Source organism: Telmatherina bonti (assembly GCF_933228915.1).
Source record: "Telmatherina bonti genome assembly, chromosome: 8".
Classification (NCBI taxonomy): domain Eukaryota; kingdom Metazoa; phylum Chordata; class Actinopteri; order Atheriniformes; family Telmatherinidae; genus Telmatherina; species Telmatherina bonti.
The window spans coordinates 8,476,932-8,499,406 of record NC_136626.1 but is presented as its reverse complement, the minus strand read 5'-3'; the positions used below and the strand labels follow the sequence as shown (position 1 = coordinate 8,499,406).

Sequence of the window (22,475 nt, the reverse complement as noted above, 5' to 3'; positions counted from 1 at the left end):
TATAAATGAGTGAGTCAGACATGTTGAGGTCTGGGTGTGTAAGGTCTCGGCCGTCACACAGCTTGAGACTTCATAAGTCACCTTTCTCTAGCAGCGTGGGTCTAACAACATAATCTGTTGAATAACCAGCCAAAATCTCCTCGAACCCACAGGCCCCTCCCTGACCCAGCCCCCCCCCCCAGCTGACAGTTTCTGTCCCCATCCTGTCTGGACCCACATGGCCTGGCTCTGGATGGGAGACATCTCCATACATTTCTCATCACCCTCCTCCTCCTCCTTTTCCTCATCGTGCTTGAGCCCAGCTGTGCCAACGAAGCCTGAGTTGCGCTTTTCCTTTCGCTTCTCCGGCCAGCAAACGAAAAGGCATGGTGGAAAAAAAAAAAAAGAACTGAGAGAGAGAAAGAGAGTGAGTGTCAGTTTCTGGCATGGGTTTTGCTGTCTGCTCAGTTTTCACGGACCGTGGTTTTATTAGACTTTCCGCCGGGCCGCGGGTAGGGTTAAACGGCCACCACGGCCCCGTTTGGGCTCAGAACCTCCTGTCAGCCCTCCCCCCTCCCAGCTCCCCCCACTCACCTCCAACCTCCCTTCTCCCTGGCTGTCCTGGAGTGTCGCTGCCAGTAAAGGAAACACATTAACACCCGGGCCAGTAACAGAGCAGGCTTTGTCCGGGGCCGGGCAGGCCCGTCCATTAGCCCCACACTCCGCTCCACGCCACACCAATTAGAGAAGGCAGGGAGCAGCGCCACTCCAAACAGAGGTGTGAGCTTTACAGGGCGAGCACAGGTGTGCTCCAGGGGAAATAATGGACTTTATTACTGATTGGTGTACCGTGCTACACGTGTTCCTCTGACACCTTTTTAAGAGCCAAACCGGCTTTGCAGAGTTTTGACAACCTGCGTTTAACCTGCAAACTGGAGTTTTTCTTGGATGTTGGATCAAATCAAACCTCTGCCTTCCAGTTTGCTGGAAGCTCCGACGTGGGCTCTTATTACACCACTTCGCCCCACTGGATCATAACATAAGCTTTATTAACGGCTGCTCTTAATGAAACTTTTATTATCATGCAGTCTTTCTGTTATTTCTCAGTTTTATTGTAATTAAAATATTCTGACACTGAAGCGATGACCAGATATTATTTGTTTGATGAATATTTTAATTGACATTAATCTGGAACAAAGTAAGAAATATAAAATGAATTGCTATTGATTGATTATTTGAATATTTGTGCAGACACAGCAGGTTAAAGGTGGAATACAGAAACCTAAAAGATTAAAATTACATCTACTGTATTTTGGTGAAATGTTCAAAACTAAATTTCAAAACATAAATATTTGACTCTTGATACATAGCTGACGCTAAATGCATCTGCAGTGTAATGCAGAAAATAAAAAGCACTGTAGAATAAAATATAACATTTCTTGACAACTATTTAAACCTTTTAAAAGTAGTACAAAGATTTTATGTTTAATAAACATTTGCTTTTAATCCTGATTATGTACAAAGACTGTCATTCATTCGTGGTTTTTTTTGTTCAAATTAAGAGAGAAGTAAACATTTTTAAATACCATTTTATTATATCAACATAAGTTAAGTTCACACTTTAAAATTGTAATTTCCACTATTTTTCTAATTTTTCCCCAGGATTTTATTTGGATTTGACTTTTTCTGTGGAAGATTTAGCTTGCTGTATAGATCACTGAAGGTTTGATTATTAATGTTCCAGATTCGCTTCATTAAAGGGAAACTAATGAATGAGATTGTTCCATATTAACAGAGTCATATTTTCCATTTTTATAGCGAGAAAGATGGATCTCACTGCAGATGAAAAGTGTAAAATAGCGCCATGTCTTGTCAAAGGAATAAAAACTTCTGATATTTCATGAAAAACTTGCGCAAGATCGTTGTACTGTATTAAAAAATAATCTGTGAGTGAGATATGGGAAATCTATCAAGGCAAGTCTCAGGTAAATTCCTTCTGTTAAAAAGCCTCTGATGAGCAGCAAGTATTTGGAGCTGCTGGTAGAATAAAAACTCGTGTTGTGGCCACCATCATCCCCTGACCTCCGCCTTAAAATCTCTTTATAAAGCTCTTTTTCATACAACAAAATGCAACAGAAGTGCTTTACATTTAATTGACAGACAACAACATAAAACCCGCCCCCCCCCCCCCATCTTTACCCATCAAGTCCCCCAGACCACAAACCCACGAGTCACACACATACACGACGTATACACATACATAAACACACACCCACGCATTTCCATAAAATGATGTCCTGACCCTCACCAACCGCGCGGTGGAAACTAAAACACTGGAAGTTTAGATAAAAGATGTTTAAGTGAAATAAAATGAATAAATGAGAGATCTATGAAGGCGGTGGCGGTATGTTCAGGATCTTCTGGTTTGTAATGAACCAACCAGATCTCTGTCCATCAGGAACAGGTCTACTTTCTGTTCCCAGAGTCAGAACCAAACATGGAGAGTTCGGTTTTCACACTTCTCCTTATGGAGAAAAGTCCCAGAAAACTGCAGGTCTGCTGAAACTCTCAGCTGTTTTAAATAAGACTAAAAACTTCTTTATTTACCACCTTTTATCAAAGCGGTTTTATTCCTTCTTTTTATTTAATCACTTTCTTTTTCTTTTAAATGTTTCATTTGTTTTTAATGCTCTCTGCACCTCGCTGCAATGCTGTAATGTTCTAATGTAAAGCACTTAAACATTGTGTTGTACACATAATGTGCTGTACACAGAAACCTGCCTTCCTTTTACATGACCCAACAACATTTCAGAATTATTATAGCTTGAATTATAGCTATTATAGCTTTAATTATTTAGCGGAAATGAATACAAACAGCACAGTGTGCATCAAGTTATGTAGAAACTATGTAATCAGTTTATTGTTCAATCCTTTTTTTTTTTTTTTTTTTTTTTTTTACCAAATATGACCTTTCTTCATGTCAGTCCTGATCATAAAATGGCACAAATACAATTTCTGTGAGATATTGCAGATTGTGTCCAATGGAGGGGATAAATATGCCCTGACCATGCAGACATGGATGGTTTAGGCCACTGAGAGCTGCTCTCTTATCACAGTTATCTGTCAGACAACCTTTATCTGTAAATCCAGTGAATGGACTCTCCAGCGTTTCATCCTGGGAATAAATCAGTCAAGATTTAATTATTCGACTGGCTGCCGTAGCTTTCATCATGGAAATAACTTCCTAAGTTAAAGTCTTCCGAAAACTTTCACTAGAAACCTCTTCATCTATCTTCCTCTGTCTCCAACACCTCACTGGACAGCGTAGTTAAAAGAAGAGGAGATACAAATGATTAAAAATGAACAATTTCAACCTGCATTATTATAAACTTACCATGTTACTCACAATAATTGTTCCTAAAACGATTCCAAGGTTGTGCAACAGCCTTCAGCAGGAACAAACCTTGTTTCTGCTCTGTTGCTCCATCACTCTCAAATGAAGCTAAACTGTCTCACAGCTTTACAATACTTCTGTTGTACTTTTAAACGTCGTGGGACTTTGAAGGAAAAGTGAATATTGGTAGTTCAAGCAGCAGAGACTTAGATACTTTAGAGCACTTTAAGCCAATATGACAGGTCAAAGTCCGTAAGCACCGGATCATCCGTCTCACACAATGTGACTTGACAGCATCCTTTCATTACCCATTGTGTGTGTATCTGCATGAGGATTCCCGAACCCTGTGATGAAATAGGAGCCTGTCTTGCTGATACGGATGAGAGCGAAGCTGACAGCCTCGTATGTGTCAGCAGCAGATGAATAATTGTTGGTTAACATTTGACTACAGTTTGCAGGAGTGCTGGTATCTGCCAGAACAGATGACCTGCCAGGTTAGAGAACGGCCCCGAGGCCAGATTAGATGATCATGCAAAGGCAGGATTGGTCTGACATTGGGGGGGTTTCCAGTGACAATTTATCCACGCTTTGTAGACACGAGGCATTTCTAAATATGTTTGTCAAAAAATATTACCTGAAAGCTTGTAACCCTGAAAGTTATTAGAGAAACGGACCTGTTTGTAAACTTAATTAAAATCCAGCTCAGCTTGGTGACAAAGAAGCGTTGACACGGAGGGCGGGGGGAGCATGTGACCCACAGCCAACATGCTGTAGTTTCTTAAATAAGCGTGTCTAACCTTTCCAGGTCTGTTTCTGCTCAGCCTGCCCAGGGCTGCCGCTTTCCGATGAAATAATTACAACAAATTTGGTGCACATGCATGATTGGGTACATGGGATTTTCCTGTCTGCATGGAAGCTCTGCTCCTTGTCAGGGGGACAGGGGTACAGTGTGGAGCCAGAACGGTGCCGTCACAGGCAGCATGGATGCTGGGTTACATGGCGAGATGCAGTGTGTGGAAAAAGTCCATGTTGGAGCTCTGGAGAGGTTCCACAGAGGTTACTGTGAGGCTGTGGGAGATTTATGTACAGTGGAGATGTTGCACAAGCTAAGAATAACCAACACTTTGATGCAAACTTCTTTGAAATGATGTTCTCACATCCTCATAGCTGTTTTTTTTTTTTTTTTTTTTTTTTTTTTTTTTTTTTTGCATTCGGCACATCAGACGATGTGAACTCCTCAAGCTCTGAGAAACCGTCTCAGCTGAGATGGCGACGTTATTCAACATGACACCCCGATGCTTAGTGCTGACTTCCGCTGGTATGATGCCGTGTTTGGGCTGGACCTTTTTTTTTCTTTTCATCCAGTCGCTCTCCGTATTGCCATCACCCCCACAGCAGCGTGAGCAGCGAACACGATACCAACCCACACCGTCCCACCAGAACACCCCAAATCATCTGTAACCACACGGAAATAGTCATTAGAAGCTCATTTACGTTCCCGCAGATAGCATCGCCACGTGTGCCGGCTCAGATGAGGAGCACCGCTGGGCGATCTGGCACACATCAGTGTGGTGATTCTGGACTGGACACTGCACCAGCAGAGACACGGTGGTCCTGTTTGGTTGACGTTTTGCTGTGGAACTTCCCCGTTGGAGTTTTTTCTCTTTACGTTGACAGGCGTACGTTGGTTTGAGATTTGTGTTGGCATCCGGCCCAGATTTGACACCAAAATGGTGAATTAGAAGGGAAAATGAGAGAGGAGGATTCTAAAAAAGGTCCTGTGGCTGTAATGTGAGGTGGTAACGAATTGATTTGACTCAGGGTTACATTTCAGGTTTTTTCTTGCGTTTGGCTAAAAAAAGGGCTTGGAGCAGAAGTGGAGGTTTGGAAAGCTGTCTATATTTGTGTGTGTGTGTGTGTGTGTGTGTGTGTGTGTGTGTGTGTGTGTGTGTGTGTGTGTGTGTGTGTGTGTGTGGATTATAACGCGGGTCTGAGGCCTTGATTTCCCTTATCTGCTTATTTCTCAGTTTCTTCTGTGTGTGTGTGTGTGTGTGTGTGTTGTAACAGGCTGGACATTTGTTTCATTTATGTCCTGCATGAACAGTGACTGAATTTCAAAGATGCCAACAAAGCTGTTTGTTTATTTAAATCTTTCTTTGCGTTTGTGTTTTAGGGTCAAACTTTGTGACGCGTAAGATCAGCCGCTCTGTGGCGAAGATTCACCTGGGCCAGCTGGAGAGCTTCAGCCTCGGCAACCTGGACTCCAAAAGGGACTGGGGCCATGCCAACGACTATGTGGAGGTAAAACACACACAACCCAGAGAAATCCACACAAACTGTGCGCACAGCGCTTCAAAGTGGAAACAGGGTTCAGATGTGCACATACCATTAACGCGGCATGTTTTCCCAGATCATTTGAGGCTGTAATATGTGATCTGCATGAAGCCTCCTGTGATTCTCTGCCAGAAGAGAAACAGAGATAGAGAAAGAGAAGGGCGGTGGGAGGAGAGGGAGAGGGCTGCATGCTGGGAGGCCACAGACTGCACTCTGGTTTCCCACAACTCACCCATGTCCCAGATCGCTCCAGGCCCACATCGCCGTCCCCCAAACGGCTGCAAAAGAAAGACAGATATTAAGAGAACACCGCGTCCCGTGGACGATGACAGAAATACTGTGTTTGTGTTAAAGTAATGGTGCCAGCAGCAAGCAGAGAAAGGAGTGGGGAGATGAAACGAAGAGTGGGAACACACACACACACACACACACACACACACCCCTTCAGTGCATGTGTGTGTAAGAAAGCATACATTCCTATGTGTGTGTTGAAGTTTGCGATAGGTTGAGGTTGGAACACGTGTGTGTTGCTGTTGAGATGAAAGACTCGACGGGTTGCCATGTCTAACAGCAGACCCCTCGCAGCGCACTGTGTTATTATTAGGAGGTGATGGTGGTGCAGGTAGCGGGGGTTGCTCGTTCAGATGGGAGTGGGGGTGACGAGGTTACGGCTGGAGCCTCAGTTTAACGGCTGACCGCAGTGTGGGGTCACTCCGTCAGAGCCGGGTTGTACTGCAACGGTGGGTCCTGCTGTTAAGGAGGGGTGCCGAAGCATCAGAGGCGGCAGCGAAACATCAGTCATCGTGTGATTACTGGAAAAGTGTTGATCAGTCACATCTGATATGTCGACACAGAATCATTTTTACTCCCCGTGGTGAGAAGTCTGACTTGGGTTATGAGCAGTGAAACGCTAGCTTGGAAAATTAGCATTTAAAAGAAGAAAGTGATTGTAGTTTGTTGTTGTGCAAATGGCTCCTTATCCAATGCTTGTGTGGAGGCCTGTCAGGTGTGGCCAAGGTCTGGTTTAGTCTTCACAAGGGACCCAGATGACCTCTGAATGTAAATCTATTCAGATTTAGCACTTCTAGGATCATCCAGAATGCATGTTAGCAACTTTAGCTGAAGCCAGAGGAGAGGATCCTGTCGTTGGGGTATTCATCTGACCCAAAAGGTAGAGCTTCCTGTGCTAGTGGCATAAAAACAAAGCAATGGATTTGTTTTTATGTTTGGAAATCTGTTTATTAGAGCAAAAGATTCTCCTTTCTGTTGATTGAATCTCCCTTTCCAACAAACAACCACAAACCGTCTTTCTCTTCCTTTGTTTCCAAGCTGGTTAAACTTTAGGAAAAGTATCTTGCTGCAGGTATCTATCGCGATCCGGCCGATACTCTGTGTCTCAGATAAGGTTCTCAGACATCTGGCTATTGGAAAGCAACAAAATAACAGTTGACCGTCCCATCTCACATTTATTTGTGGACGTGAGGCTTTGGTCTTTATCCTCTCTTACTGCCTAAGAGGTTGTATCTCACAGGCTTTCAGAAAGAGAGAAGTTCAGTAAGGTAAGAAAACGCTAAAGAAAGTAAAAGGAAAGCGAAATCTCAAGTTTCAGACACTGCAAGCACATGTGGGAGACTAAATTACGAGTTAAACTGCAACAAAGGTTGCAAAGTCCAGTTTTGTTGGAAACTAAACATGCTTCCTGTTGCCATCAGTTTGGGATTTTTTACTTCGATTTGTTTACTTTAAATTCAGCAAATTACCTTCCTGATGTCCTGAGATCTTTTGTCATTTGGCTGAAACTGATGCAGCCATGCTGCGGTGCTTAGCTCCAAGTCAAATTAAGGTTCATAATTTAGTGTCTTTTAATCTTAGTATGAGAAAGTGGCAAAAACCTTTGACAATTACAGAAAAAAAGGATGAAAATTTAACTTGAATTTAATTTTTTCAACCTGTGTTCATATACCTACGATTGTTATTACTTTTTTCAGTGATGTGGATATAATGTTCATTCTACAACATATTTGATGTTAAAAAACAAACAAAAGAAAAAAAACAAAACAGGAGAATTTTTTTTTAAAAAATCAAAGAAAAAGAATAATAAAACTAAAAGTAGAATTGATCTGGGAAGATTGACATCTGGGCTTTGTCTGCAGAGACATGAAGCTGTCTATGCAGACTGAATGATGGCGACTGAATGAGACAGAAATGGGCAAATGTTGGAGTTGCATGAAACTCTTATTGATAAGTGATTATTCTGATGAACTGATAAAAGTCCAAGGCGGAAGAGAACTGAACTAAGACATCCTCATGCACGGGATATTGTATTTTACAGAAATGTTTAGTCATTTGACCTGTGATCATTCCCAGCTGCTGAAGCTCATGGCTCCTTTACTATCAGTTACTATTCACCGAATACAAAGTTAGTGTTTCCTGTCCCAGATGGCTCGTAGCTTTGATGCCGCTGTGATGAAAAACATTGATCTAAATCTGAAATGAAAGTTTACAGAAAGGAAAAGCAGCTTCCAGAACTTGCGGCTTTCCCTGTTTAGCAGCTTTTATATATAGAACCAGAGTGGTTGTCGCTCTTGTGCAAGTAAAATGCTGGCTGTTGGGTCTCATTGAGCGAGTTTCTTCATCTCCTTATGTTGTTCTGACTGAGCGGTTGTGTAAGTACAACCTCCTGCATGATGAGTGTGTACGCGCACTTGTCTGTCCACGGGCGCACTGGCTTTGAGATGCACCAGATTTCCTGTGAGAACCGCTGACATTCCAGTTCTGGAGAATCGGGCACCTCCTGTCTCGGAAAGGCAGATTTTTTGAGAAGCCAAACAGAAGCTGGAGGTGCGGAGGGGAAATCTGGTGGAGGACGAGGAGGGGGGGGGGTTTGAAAGGAGAAGGGAAACAGACGAGTGTTTGTGGGTCGCCTCTACATTATGCATAAGTCAACCGTCTCTCTTGCTGAAAGTTCACCCACCCAGCAGACCATCAAAGCCTGAGACCAGGACCCCCCCCACTCTTCATCTTCCTCTCTCTTGCTTTGAAATACTCAGCCTCCGAGCACCAGCACTGTGTAGCCATGGAAAAGTTGAACAACCGGCAATTTGTAAACAGAACCATGTGTGTCTGCTTTAGGCTGACAACTGCTTTTCCTCCCTCTCAGTCTCCCTCTCGTCACCCCACCCAGGACAGGGAAATTGCTGGTAATTGGCTGTGGATGGATTGCGGGTGGCAGGAGGGGCGTGCTGTGTGTCTGCTCTAACGACGTCTGAAAGCGTGCGGTGGCTGGGCATCGTCTCAGCGGGGTATCGGGTGTCTGTCCCAGACCTGGGGCTGCCCAGCGACTCTCAATGGAGCCCTTTCTTATTATTGTGTTAGGGTTATGAAATCGATGTTCCCAGCTGAACGCTTTAGTATAAAACCAGCAGATATAATCATTTAAATCCTCCTGATCTCATTTTCCGTAAACGGGTTAAGCTTTGGAATTTCTCAGCTCGATGACTGTTTAAAGCATAACGTGGTGGATGTGTGACTCTGAGCAGGCCGAGGAGAACAGGAAACCCGTAGCGATCAGAGTAACCTCGCTGAGCACATGAAGATGCAGCCGTGAGCCCTCCTCCATGCTCAGCCTGTGCCCCCATCCTGAGCTGGCCCATGGTTGGTACAGCTGTTTGGGACCCCTACCACCTACATCTCCTCCCCCTCTGGCAGCAGAGAGACATTTCCTGCACAGAGAAGAACTTTGGCTGAGAGGGGGCAGGAGCTGAAGTCAGCTTGGTGGTCTTGGCTCCCTGTCTCCTGCTTCACTTTCACGCTGTCGTTTTGTCTCTTTTCTTTGTCATTTTGTGATTTTTTTCCTCTCCAAATCCCTTCTTCCTATTAACCTCTTATTATTGGAGGCCCTGTATTCTTGAAAAGCTTCATCAGACCAAACAGTTGCTGCTTCTTCTCTGTTTTTGTCTTTTTTAGCCTGACTTGGAGCTGGCGTTGCAGTTCTCACTGGAACAGAAACTGTTGTTGTTGAGCTGCTGACTCCTGACAACTCCCTCCTCTTGTCTTGTTTGTATACTTATTTTATGTTTTTAATCACCTGTGAAACCCTGGTTTGTCTTCAGTATGTTGCACTGTTTAGTTGTGTGTGTCTGTGTGTGTAGTTTCTCTCCAGTTACTGACTGTTTCTAGGTGTTGTGTAGAGGCGGTAAGGTGAAGGCACAGCCCACAGGTGTCAGATTCCACCTCGTTTATTTGTCTTATCCTTTTTTTAAGCCACAGCTGCTCTAATTAACCAATCAGAGCGCAGATCAGGGCCAGTCCCGGATGATTGATGAGACTGGCGGTCCATTCATCACACGGTTTGGCTCTGGAATGAACAGCAGGTGTACTCGTACTGTAAGAGAGACATTTACATTCACACACCGACCTTTTCGTTCACGTGACCTCGACATCTTCTGATGTGTTGTAGCCATGTTAGACTTGATGGATACCTGAATGATGTGTGTGGTGCATGTTTCTGCACGTTTCTGTAAGAGCATTGGAGCAGAGTGGCTGCATTCAAGCAGATTGTAGGTGTTTGGAGCGTGTGAAATAACTTTATGTTAATAAACTGGTGTTTTTCTACAGAGACTTCAAAGAGAGGTTTGGTTTTAAAGTCCAAAGATGCACGCATCGCCCAGATAAAGTTTTAAAAAAATAAACTTATTGCAGCATTTTGCTTCATTTTGTCAAAATCCCAGCTGCCCACAGAATCCCACTTCTGATGTTAGATTTCACACACACCTACCAGGAGAGCCCAGATGAATGCATGTTTCATCTGGATGTAACTAAACATCACTTTCTATACTATTTAGGTTTATTTGAGAGAAAAAAAAACTCTGTTTTATCATGAAGGAAAACTCTCCAGCAGAACCAGACTGAGGAAAGGTCTGCGTCTGTTGGAGGTGGAGAGGACAGGAAAGACTGGAGGCCAGAGATGTCTGCTGAGAAACTTTCCAAAGATCTCTCAGAAACTTTTTTTTTTTTTTTGGACAATGTTTGCAACGACAGAAAAATAATAGGATATAGGAAAAATTATCTCAAGAGAGGCTGATTTAAGTTCACAGGCATGTTGAGACCTGCAACATGAGCACGTTTTTACACTTCAAACCCGATGGAATAACACATTAATGTTTCTAATACAGATAGTAAAAAGCTTGACTGAAATATTGATATTATTGATAAAACCTGCAATAAAAGCTGGAAGTTCCACCTCTCCATTAATCTAACTTTTATCTTTTTACCTAAATAAAAAGTTTAGATGTCAGTTTCATGCTTAGAGAAAACAGAAAAAAAGAAAAAAACTCTTTTAGCGGAAGATCATAATGAATTAACCAATCAGAATAGTCATTTAACTTCCTGGTTTCTAACTGCAAATCAGATGGAATTATGAGTACTGGCTTTGAGGTCTGGTCACGTTGGGCTTGGTATCGCTCAGCAGTAAAGGTAGAAACTTGGTTTTGGTGATGGGCCTTTTGCTGCTTCATAACCGGCTGCTGAAGCTGTTAAATGCATGGATTATGTCACAGAGGGCGCTGTCTCCTTGTTTCACTTTTTTAAGACATTGGGTCAAAACTTTCACGCCTGTCTGGATCTTTACGGCCGCGATTCAGGGAGCTGATAAATACCTCCGCCTGCTCTGTAAGGTTTTAATAAACACAGCTGGAGTGGTAAAGAGCTAAAATGGGAGCTAATAGGGCAGTTGAGAGGGAGTGTTAGGTTTCATCACCACAACCTCCTGACTACAACGACAAGTTCCCGACCCCTGAACCGCTGCTGCCTCAGCACACCCACCCACATCTACACAAGTGTAGATCATTTAGTGGAATGGGGACTGTGACAGAGGCTGCTGTCATGTTGACATGGCATCCCACACAGCAGGATGAGTAAATGACAGCAGCTGTGTGTGTGCATGTTTTGGGATGTTAATTGCAGGTGAAATTTGACCCAAAGCCTGAGCAGCAGCTCAGTAAACAGGGGTTTGCCCCCTCTGGCACAGAGCAATAAAACCTCATCAGTCCCTCTGCAACCTCTACATGCATGAGCACATGTGTGTACATATACACACGGGCCCTATTTCAGCTAAATGTACCGCTACTCTGGATGATGACTCACTAAAACTGGAAACTTTATTCTTTATAATAGTCTGGTATGGATATTTAATCCCAGTTTGCTCCTAAAATAGCCTCTAAAATCAAACAAATCAAAAATCGACTAAGAGATTCTGCTCCAAAACACTTGCTGTAATTGTAAAAATTCAAAAGAAGCTTATAATATTCATCTTTAGATAAGAAATGGCTGTGCAGTCTTTATCTAGAGCCTAAACTTTAACATTACTTTTGTATCAAACTGTTTTGTCCAGAACTTTGTTGTTTACTTTAAGATTTAAGAAGAAAATAATGGGGAAAAAAAATTAATTGAAAAACTGCAGGACAGTAGCTGTCAAGACCCAGCACTGAATATCCATGACTTTCACCATGGCTGGGTGGTATATCCTGCCACTCAGGGCTGTTAAATGAAACATAAGTGCATTTGGACCACATCCAACCAAAACCAGACGTTGAAAACAAATTTTTCTGATCAAAACTGTGTGAAATAAAGCTCTTAAAAGTCAGCAAGTACACCCAGATGACACACTTTAAATCAATTCAACTTTATTTGTATAGCGCCACTTCACAACAATGTAGTCACAGGACACTTTACATACATGAATCAACATAAACATCATTTTGAGCCAATTCATACATATCCTATAATAGAAACCAACTGATCGAATCATCATTGCATCGAATCATGACTTCGATCCAATCCCCCATTCTGAGCTGCATGCGGCGACAGTGGGAAGGAAAAAACTCCCTTTTAACAGGAAGAAAACCTCCGGCAGAACCCGGCTCAGGGAGGGGAGCCATCTGCCTCGACTGGTTGGGGTGGAGAGGACAGGAAAGACAGATCAACATGTACAATTGCACTTATTCAGGAAGACCTGCGGGAAAAAGGAGAAATAAGTTAGAGACGGCAATATTGGCATATATTTATACATTAATATATTAGAGAAATAGAGTGAGGTACTTCTTAGTGCATCAGGTAACATCCCCACTGCTACATAAGTAATGGTTGGCTAGACTACCCATAACTATAAGAGCAATGAGCATAACCTGGATAGTTGGGTTCCATACATGCAGACTCCAACTCAGGAGATGCTCATATCCTGACTAGAAGAATCATGAAAAAGGAAGGTTTTCAGCTCGATCTTAAAGATCCAGTTGTACATGGATCATGATCTCCCACCGAGAAACAATTAAGCAGCAGACGGTCTTTAATGATTCTCTCACAGTCCACAGTGTTATGTCAGACATCTCCATCATTGACTGGGACAAGGATGGTGGTCCAGTTAAATGGCCACTTGAGCCATGTAGCTCCACTGAACTGTGCATGTACCTGTATTCACTGACTGTGTTTGAGTCATCAAAGTCAGAAAAAGCACAAACATTGGCTGCATTTTAAATCTGAGCAAAAGCCAAAATGGCCAACATGAAGCTCGATGCCACTTAAAGGAAACAAAAAAGCTTCAAAAAGGGAATTTGGGGTTAATATCTTTCAAGCAACCTTCAATAAACCCAGTTGAAACACTTTTCATTCTGTTTTTTTTTTCTCACCATTTTTCATAAATTTCCATAAATTCCACAGACATTGATAAGCGCAAGAATTTTTCAGCCAAATGGAATAAAAGCTTTGCTTATGGAGATGGGTAGATGCAAGCTGGACCTGGAGTAACACACAGGGAGGCAGTGTAGGATGTGACATGGGATGATAGGAATAATGAATTAGGTGAAAGGCTTAAAATAGATCTGTGGGGAGGCGTTCTTGCCCCATCTGAGTCCACATCCTAAATCACTGAAAATGGGACGAGTGTTTACTGTGGCATTGTACCAGCAGGACGGAAACAGAGGTTCGGTGGGAGTTGCAGACGAGCAAAATGTAAAAAATTTTCATGATGGAGACAGCGAGAAGATAAATGCAGGACGATTGTGTAAAACTGAGAGGCTCTGGTTGCTTTGACAAAAGAAGAGATAACAGACAGATTCATACTAGTAAAGGCTCTGTATCCTTTATTCTGGACCTGGACCTGAAATGTGACTGGAAAATGAATGCTCTCCACAGTGGACATCACAGTCTATTTCCGTGTTAGTCTCAGTATTTTAATGGTTAATTTGGGTTTGGGTTTTCTTCCCAGCATTTAACCCATTTACAGTTGTGTCAGTGCTTTTTGCTTGTCGGTCAAATAGTCTTCCTTTACAAAACCTTGACCATTGCTTCTGTGTACACAGTCTAATTACTATACAGAACCAGGTCAGACTCCTTTTGCCTACGAACGGCCTTAATTCTTGGTGGCAGAGATTAAAGGTGTTGGAATCATCCTTAGACATTTTGCTCCAAGTTAGTATGAAGCATCATTGTGATGAGAATCTCCCGTTCCACCTCATTGTGATGAGAATCTCCCGTTCCACCTCATCACGATGAGAATCTCCCGTTCCACCACATCACCATGAGAGTCTCCCCTTCCACCACATCACGATGAGAATCTCCCGTTCCACCTCATCACCATGAGAATCTCCCGTTCCACCTCATCACGATGAGAATCTCCCGTTCCACCTCATCACCATGAGAATCTCCCGTTCCACCTCATCACCATGAGAATCTCCCGTTCCACCTCATCACCATGAGAATCTCCCGTTCCACCACATCACCATGAGAATCTCCCGTTTCACCTCATCACCATGAGAATCTCCCCTTCCACCACATCACGATGAGAATCTCCCATTCCACCTCATCACGATGAGAATCTCCCGTTGCACCTCATCACCATGAGAATCTCCCGTTCCACCTCATCACGATGAGAATCTCCCGTTCCACCACATCACCATGAGAGTCTCCCCTTCCACCACATCACGATGAGAATCTCCCGTTCCACCTCATCACGATGAGAATCTCCCGTTCCACCTCATCACCATGAGAATCTCCCGTTCCACCTCATCACCATGAGAATCTCCCGTTCCACCTCATCACGATGAGAATCTCCCGTTCCACCTCATCACCATGAGAATCTCCCGTTCCACCTCATCACGATGAGAATCTCCCGTTCCACCACATCACCATGAGAATCTCCCGTTCCACCTCATCACCATGAGAATCTCCCGTTCCACCTCATCATGATGAGAATCTCCCGTTCCACCTCATCACCATGAGAATCTCCCGTTCCACCTCATCACGATGAGAATCTCCCGTTCCACCTCATCACCATGAGAATCTCCCGTTCCACCACATCACGATGAGAATCTCCCGTTCCACCACATCACCATGAGAATCTCCCGTTCCACCTCATCACCATGAGAATCTCCCGTTCCACCTCATCACCATGAGAATCTCCCGTTCCACCTCATCACCATGAGAATCTCCCGTTCCACCACATCACAATGAGAATCTCCCGTTCCACCACATCACCATGAGAATCTCCCGTTCCACCTCATCACCATGAGAATCTCCCGTTCCACCTCATCACCATGAGAATCTCCCGTTCCACCTCATCACCATGAGAATCTCCCGTTCCACCTCATCATGATGAGAATCTCCCGTTCCACCTCATCACCATGAGAATCTCCCGTTCCACCACATCACCATGAGAATCTCCCGTTCCACTTCATCACGATGAGAATCTCCCGTTCCACCTCATTGTGATGAGAATCTCCCGTTCCACCACATCGTGATGAGAATCTCCCGTTCCACCTCATCACCATGAGAATCTCCCGTTCCACCTCATCACGATGAGAATCTCCCGTTCCACCTCATCACGATGAGAATCTCCCGTTCCACCTCATCACGATGAGAATCTCCCGTTTCACCTCATCACCATGAGAATCTCCCGTTCCACCTCATCACCATGAGAATCTCCCGTTCCACCACATCACCATGAGAATCTCCCGTTCCACCTCATCACCATGAGAATCTCCCGTTCCACCTCATTGTGATGAGAATTTCCCGTTCCACCACATCACCATGAGAATCTCCCGTTCCACCACATCACCATGAGAATCTCCCGTTCCACCACATCACCATGAGAATCTCCCGTTCCACCTCATCACCATGAGAATCTCCCATTCCACCACATCATGATGAGAATCTCCCGTTCCACCACATCACCATGAGAATCTCCCGTTCCACCACATCACCATGAGAATCTCCCGTTCCACCACATCACCATGAGAATCTCCCGTTCCACCTCATCACATGAGAATCTCCCGTTTCACCTCATCACCATGAGAATCTCCCGTTCCACCACATCATGATGAGAATCTCCCGTTCCACCTCGTCACGATGAGAATCTCCCGTTCCACCTCATCACCATGAGAATCTCCCGTTCCACCTCATCACCATGAGAATCTCCCGTTCCACCTCATCATGATGAGAATCTCCCGTTCCACCTCATCACCATGAGAATCTCCCGTTCCACCACATCATGATGAGAATCTCCCGTTCCACCTCATCACCATGAGAATCTCCCGTTCCACCTCATCATGATGAGAATCTCCCGTTCCACCACATCATGATGAGAATCTCCCGTTCCACCTCATCACCATGAGAATCTCCCGTTCCACCACATCATGATGAGAATCTCCCGTTCCACCTCATCACCATGAGAATCTCCCGTTCCACCTCATCACCATGAGAATCTCCCGTTCCACCACATCATGATGAGAATCTCCCGTTCCACCTCATCACCATGAGAATCTCCCGTTCCACCACATCATGATGAGAATCTCCCGTTCCACCACATCACCATGAGAATCTCCCGTTCCACCACATCATGATGAGAATCTCCCGTTCCACCTCATCATGATTAGAATCTCCCGTTCCACCACATCATGATGAGAATCTCCCGTTCCACCACATCATGATGAGAATCTCCCGTTCCACCACATCATGATGAGAATCTCCCGTTCCACCATTTTCCCAAGCTGCTCTGTTGGATACAGATCTAGTGATCGAGGAGGCCGTTGGAGTACAGTGAACTCCTTCGCTGTATCTGAATGTCCACTTTTCCCTTCATAGTGTCCTATAGAGGTGTCACCCCAATCCATTGTGGGACACGAATGTCAAACCAGATTAAAAAAACAACAAAAAACAGAGGATTTATTTTGTATTCCTATTTATTGAACAGATATGCAACAAAGAAAGAATAAGATACGGACATTAGGAAATAAAATATTTTGACACGAGTTTGGATTGGATTTGGAACGACATGTCGTAGGTGTTGTGGTGACAGCTGCTGGTCATGTGATCTGCGTGAGAAAACAGGCAGCTTTGTGTTAGAATAAGTCAACTATACAGTGTGCTATATAGTGTAGCTCTGTGTAGGAAATGAAGAGTTAGAGAATAATGTGGACATTCGGACACAGCCATCATCATGTTGGAGATGATGTGAGCTTCGTGGTGGAAGTTCCACCAGAAGATCCCACACTGTGGCCATAAAGGTACGAACATAGTCCGCAGTAATACCCTGCTGACTGGGTCACTAAGGGACCCATAGTGTGCCAAGAAAATATCCCTCCAAATTACACCAAATTCTCAGCCTCCCATCTGAACTAACAGGCCAGAAAACATTTTTCCATCTTCTATTGACCAATTTTAGTGAGTCTGTGTGAATTATAGACTTAATCTGCTGAATCAAAAGCTTCACGCCTGCCGCTACATAAAGCCTTTTGGTCCATGTTTATTACGTTAACAAGCGCTTTCATCTCCAGCTACAGATGCAGGCAGTGCTTATTGTTAGCTATGACTCCAGTGATGGCTTTACTGGCCTATTCCTAGGTTAATTGACTAAATAAAACTGGAGCATTTCTAGGTTACAAACACCTTTTGGGAAAGTTGTATTAGAAGCTGTTGAATTCTTGATTTTGACCTTTAGAACAAACAGCTGTCGGTCCAGCTGGACATATGTGGCGACTCTGGTATGATGATTGTGTCTCTGAAGGTCTTAATGTGAGAAGAAATGTTGCAATTTCTTCTTCCTTTGACATAAAGTTGTTTTTTGGACATGCTAGTCTTTACTTAGCAGCATGAGCATTTCTTGTCTATTCTCAAAGCTTAGAAATGAGCAATATTTATTAATTAGTAGGACAATAAAAGAAAAGATTGTACCAGTGAGCTTTTGTGGTATATTAAGTGTCTTTCTCTGTGTTTGCATTGTGTGTGTGTGTGTGTGTGTGTGTTCACGTGTACTGAAGCAGCTGGCTATCTCTCTCAGACTGACAGGCCTAAGCTGTCCCCCTGCTGGGTTGAGGATGAAAGCAGATGCTCGGTTTCTTCTTCTCCCGCTCTGTTTTTCTCTCTTTTCTCTTTGTCGCCTTGTGTAACCAGAATCCTCAGCTTTCATATGAAGCCTGCTGGATAGTTTGCACCCTGGAGTCCTGCAGAAAGCAGAAACGCACATAAACAGACCAAATGACATCTTCCATGCCTTGCTTTGAAAAGTAAAACTTTTTTTGGAAGAATAAAAAAAGAATCCTTACTGCGATTAAAGCCACCACGAAACTGCATTTTAGTCGAATCCAAGCAGGAAACAAAGGCCGGAAATATAAAATATCAGTGTGATGTCACAGATTTGTCTCATGCTTCAGTGGTGGATTTCAACAGGTTTGGCAGATGACAGCTTTGTGGCTGGAGTGACATCCCCCCCACACATGTAAAGGAGAAATACAGTTTACCTCCCACCTGGAAAGATGGAGTACAGCAGGAGGAGGGAGGAGGGGGAAGTGCAGAGCAGGAAATAATGGATGAGCTGACGTCTCCAGAGGGGGTAATGGGTGGGGAGGTTGGGTGCCCTGCTGAGAGTTTAACAGGCCAAGACAGGAGGGCAGGAGTCAGCTGGCAGGGGCGAGAAAAAGAGAGAGAGATGAGACCGAAGTTCATCTCCAAATATATGATCCTGTACATGAAGTTTGTTTGGCTTTAATCTGTTTTTTCTCATCTCAGGTTCTGCATCTGTGACTGGAAAGTTGCCAGACCTTTGTTGCTTTTCTCCATGTCCTGTAAAACACCTGAGCTAGTGCTTCTGGTAACTAAAGTAAATGTCATCTCATTCATTGTATGGCAGAACATTTGTATCATTCATCACCTCCTTTATCCACCATTTCTCTTGTCATCACATTTGATTCTGGAGCAAAATGTCTGATGCTTTTTATATCTCTGATCCAGACCTAAAGGCTAAATTTTGATAATACACAGAGCTCGTAATGATCACAACGTAAATCCACTTCCTTCACTGGGTTTGTGTTGCGCAAAATAAATAATTCTTGTCTGATAGCTTGTTTAGTTACTGACTTCATATCTACTTCATATCTGTTCTTACTGATACGGACGAGATCTACACAGTAAATCTGAGCTGCAGTTTTCAGGAAGAGCAGCAGTCCTGAGTCCACAGCTGGCCTGTGAAGTAAAGACCCTTCCTGTATTAGCTGCACAAGTGTGAGAGGCACTTAAACGCAGTAATTCCTCATGTTATAAACCCACATGTGCGTGTTTTAATGCTGCCATACAGAAATGCTGTGTGTCATGAAGTGGCATTTGAAGGAGTATCATGATGATGCAGTGAGTGAAATGAAGCCTGCGCTGCTCCAGCAGACAGAGCTAATGGAGCTGAGGGATGTTTAGAGGTTTGAGGGCAGGGGAGGAGGGGTCATCTTGTTTTAATTGTCTGAGGAGTCTGGCCGACTCTTTGGGACTGGAATGTGTGTGACCTCCTCTCTCACTCCTCACTCCCTCGCTCTCTCTGTGTCTTTCTGGTGTCAGACGGTCGAGCGACTCGTGGGAAGATTCTCCGTCCAGATTGTAGACATTGAGCCAAATATCACAAGAGCTCAGTCACACTATCAGCTCTTTTTTTTTTGGTCCTGCAGCTTTCTGTCTGCTTTTCCCTCCATAAGTGTTCTTGTCTGACTGACCGACCCATTTGATACAAAGTTGTTTTTACGCGCGGCTCTTTGTGTTGACATAAAACTATAAAAGGTGTTTCCATGTTTGACAGCATCAGACCTTGGAGCATAGACGGAGCGATCTTGGTGTGTCTTGGCACCTTATGACCTCTTGGTATTGCAGTATAACACATCGGTTAGCTTTTCTGTTTTTACATGAGTTTTTTTTTCTAACCTTTACCAAGTTGAGGGAAACTCAGGTGGCAAAGCATCTGTCTCATAGGAAAACAAAAACCTCCGAGTCCAGGAGGAAACAACTGAGAGCATGTTCACCCCTGTAAACCTCTCCTGCAGATTTTCATGCAAGTTTTTAACTGTCTGAGCTTTAACAGAGTATTTTAAATCCACCTGCTTGAAAATTACATAACTGCAACCCAGTCTCACTCTGATCCACGAGGTATATGTGTGTCCTTGTTGGAGTCTTAGTACACTTGGTAGTTTTAAGATGCGTAATCATCAACATAATAACTGAAGATGACACATTTTCACAAAAGAAAAAACGTTTCAGTTTGCATAAAAACGAAAACAAACACTCTCAGGGTGAATATGAATATCTTGTGGATGCATGCGGCTGTAGCTCTAATAACCTTATCAGATCATAGAGCGAACTAGCATTATGCTAACATCATCTCTGCATTGCTCAGCTCTGACAAGCAGAAAAAAATCTTAGGGTTTTAGTACAGACGGTTCAGGAGAAGACTCCAGTGTGTCTAATTTGACACAGTTTGCTACCATCTGTTTTTACTGTCCTCCGATTGGGACACACACACACACACACACACACACACACACACACACACACACACACACCCCAACAGGTCCTTCAAGGGCTTTTTCTTTATATCTTGGAGATGTAACCGATTTAGATAAAACAGGAGTATTTCCTCCTCTAGGACTCTGCTGGGTCATCAAAAGTCTGAGCTGGTCACATCCTCCTGCAAATAAGGAAAGTATCAGCCTTCATATAGTTGTGTGTGTCATTTTTTTTTAAATTATTTATTTATTTTTATTATTTTAAGGTCAAAAGAAGCACTCATGCTGCAGAACTGCCAGATTTTCACAGCTGCTTGCATCAGGACCATACCTGTCAAGTTCTGGATAGGAGTAGGAGAATAAGAAAGGAGGTTATAGTTGCTGCTGTGGTTTCTCTTCTCGTATCGGTGTATTTTCTCCCAAGATCAAAATACGGGAAAAATACAAGGGAAATATACGGTTGCTTCCCTGCTGAAATGGGATACTTGACAGCTATGATCAGAACCTGGGACCAGGATTATACGACATGGTAAGCATGTCAGTTCATTATTTTGGGCACATTTTATGATTTAATGTTGCCTGTCAGCTCCTACGAATATAAAGCAGCGATGTTGGTCTAGTTTTACTCTGTTGTAAATGTTGCTCTGTGTTTTAGTTTCATTAGCTGTCACTGCACCCCTGTTTTTGTTGGTTCATTAGCAGCAGCTGGACCAGAGGACAATCAGTGGCTCTCTTCAGCAGACTGTTGGCATTAATAGCACAAACATTGTGATCCATGAAGAAGAACTATTCCTATGTACAGAAATTCAGATCACTTTAGAGGAAAGTACGACATAAAACCAGTGTTGGGACAGGGGCTGTAATATGCTGTGGGTGACAATGTGGCCTGTGGAAAGGCACAATGGTTTTTATAAGCTGAAGCAGCACCAGCACACGGTTCAAGTTGGCAGAAAAAATAGAAACAGAAGCACAAACAAACATTGTCATTGCCTTGTTTACAAAGATTCACTGTTTTAATCTTAATTTCTGTCCAGTAATTCCTACTTTTATATTCCTGAGCCCTGCAAACACCCAGTGAAGCAACGCTTTGCTCCACTGGGTCCAGCTTCAGTTTTTGTGTTTGTCATTCTTGAATGATTGCTCCCTATGCATGCACAAAGTGCCTCATTTCACAGCCTGATTGTGGTTTTTGTGTGAGCTGAACACAACTGCAGGTACGGGGGTGGGAAGCGAGCTCAGATCCAGGCCCGCTGAGAGCTGCCTGGAGTCTATTGAGCGTGGCAGAGACAGCATCCCCAGCAGTCCACTTCAAACGGCTCTGGTGGCTTAAAGGGAATGGAAACATTTGTTGGGTCATAGCACTGAAAGCTCGTCTCCCCTCTGCGCACAATGCCAAATGGCTTCCTCATGTTGTCTGCTTTTTATTAGACTTATAGTGAATCCACAGTCACACAGTATTGATATTAAATCTAGCGATTAACGCACAAGCACACACTCACACACACAGATGCGTCATGCTTGCAGATGTGTGGACATGCACAAACTCACATGAACTACAGGGGCAATTTGAAGAACAAGGTCATAGTCATAAACAAAAAAGCTTTGTGTGTTCATAGTGATACACAAACACACATGCAGGATTTTACACAAGGCCACGTGTGTGTGTGTGTGTGTGTGTGTGGTTACATACATGTACAGTGAAGCTGGACATAATTGCTGAAGAAATGCTGCAGTGAAGTGTTGGTCTGATGGATGAGGAGTGAACTGATGTGGCATTCAGAGCCTCTTTCTGCACCACAATGAGGCTTTCACTCCCCGCCGCTTGCGTTCGGCTTCGTCCTCACTGGAACGGCCCTGATGGAGAGCGGCTTGTTTGCTTTTAAAATGTGGGACTTTCTGAGGGAGTGCCACCGATCTCTTTTTTAATTAAGAGGCAATATGAGAGTGTGTGTCAGCGT

At 43.7% G+C, this 22,475-nt stretch overlaps 1 protein-coding gene across 1 annotated transcript in view; it reads left to right on the top strand.

The window, feature by feature from the left end:
- The window catches only part of gmds (GDP-mannose 4,6-dehydratase), a gene marked incomplete at its 5' end in the record, with an annotated part of 208,469 nt that overhangs the window by 77,946 nt on the left and 108,048 nt on the right, over window positions 1-22,475 (top strand). The window contains one exon of the mRNA XM_079244684.1: window positions 5,547-5,674. Coding sequence (XP_079100810.1) covers window positions 5,547-5,674 — 128 coding nt within the window. The remainder of the gene's footprint in view (window positions 1-5,546; window positions 5,675-22,475) is intronic.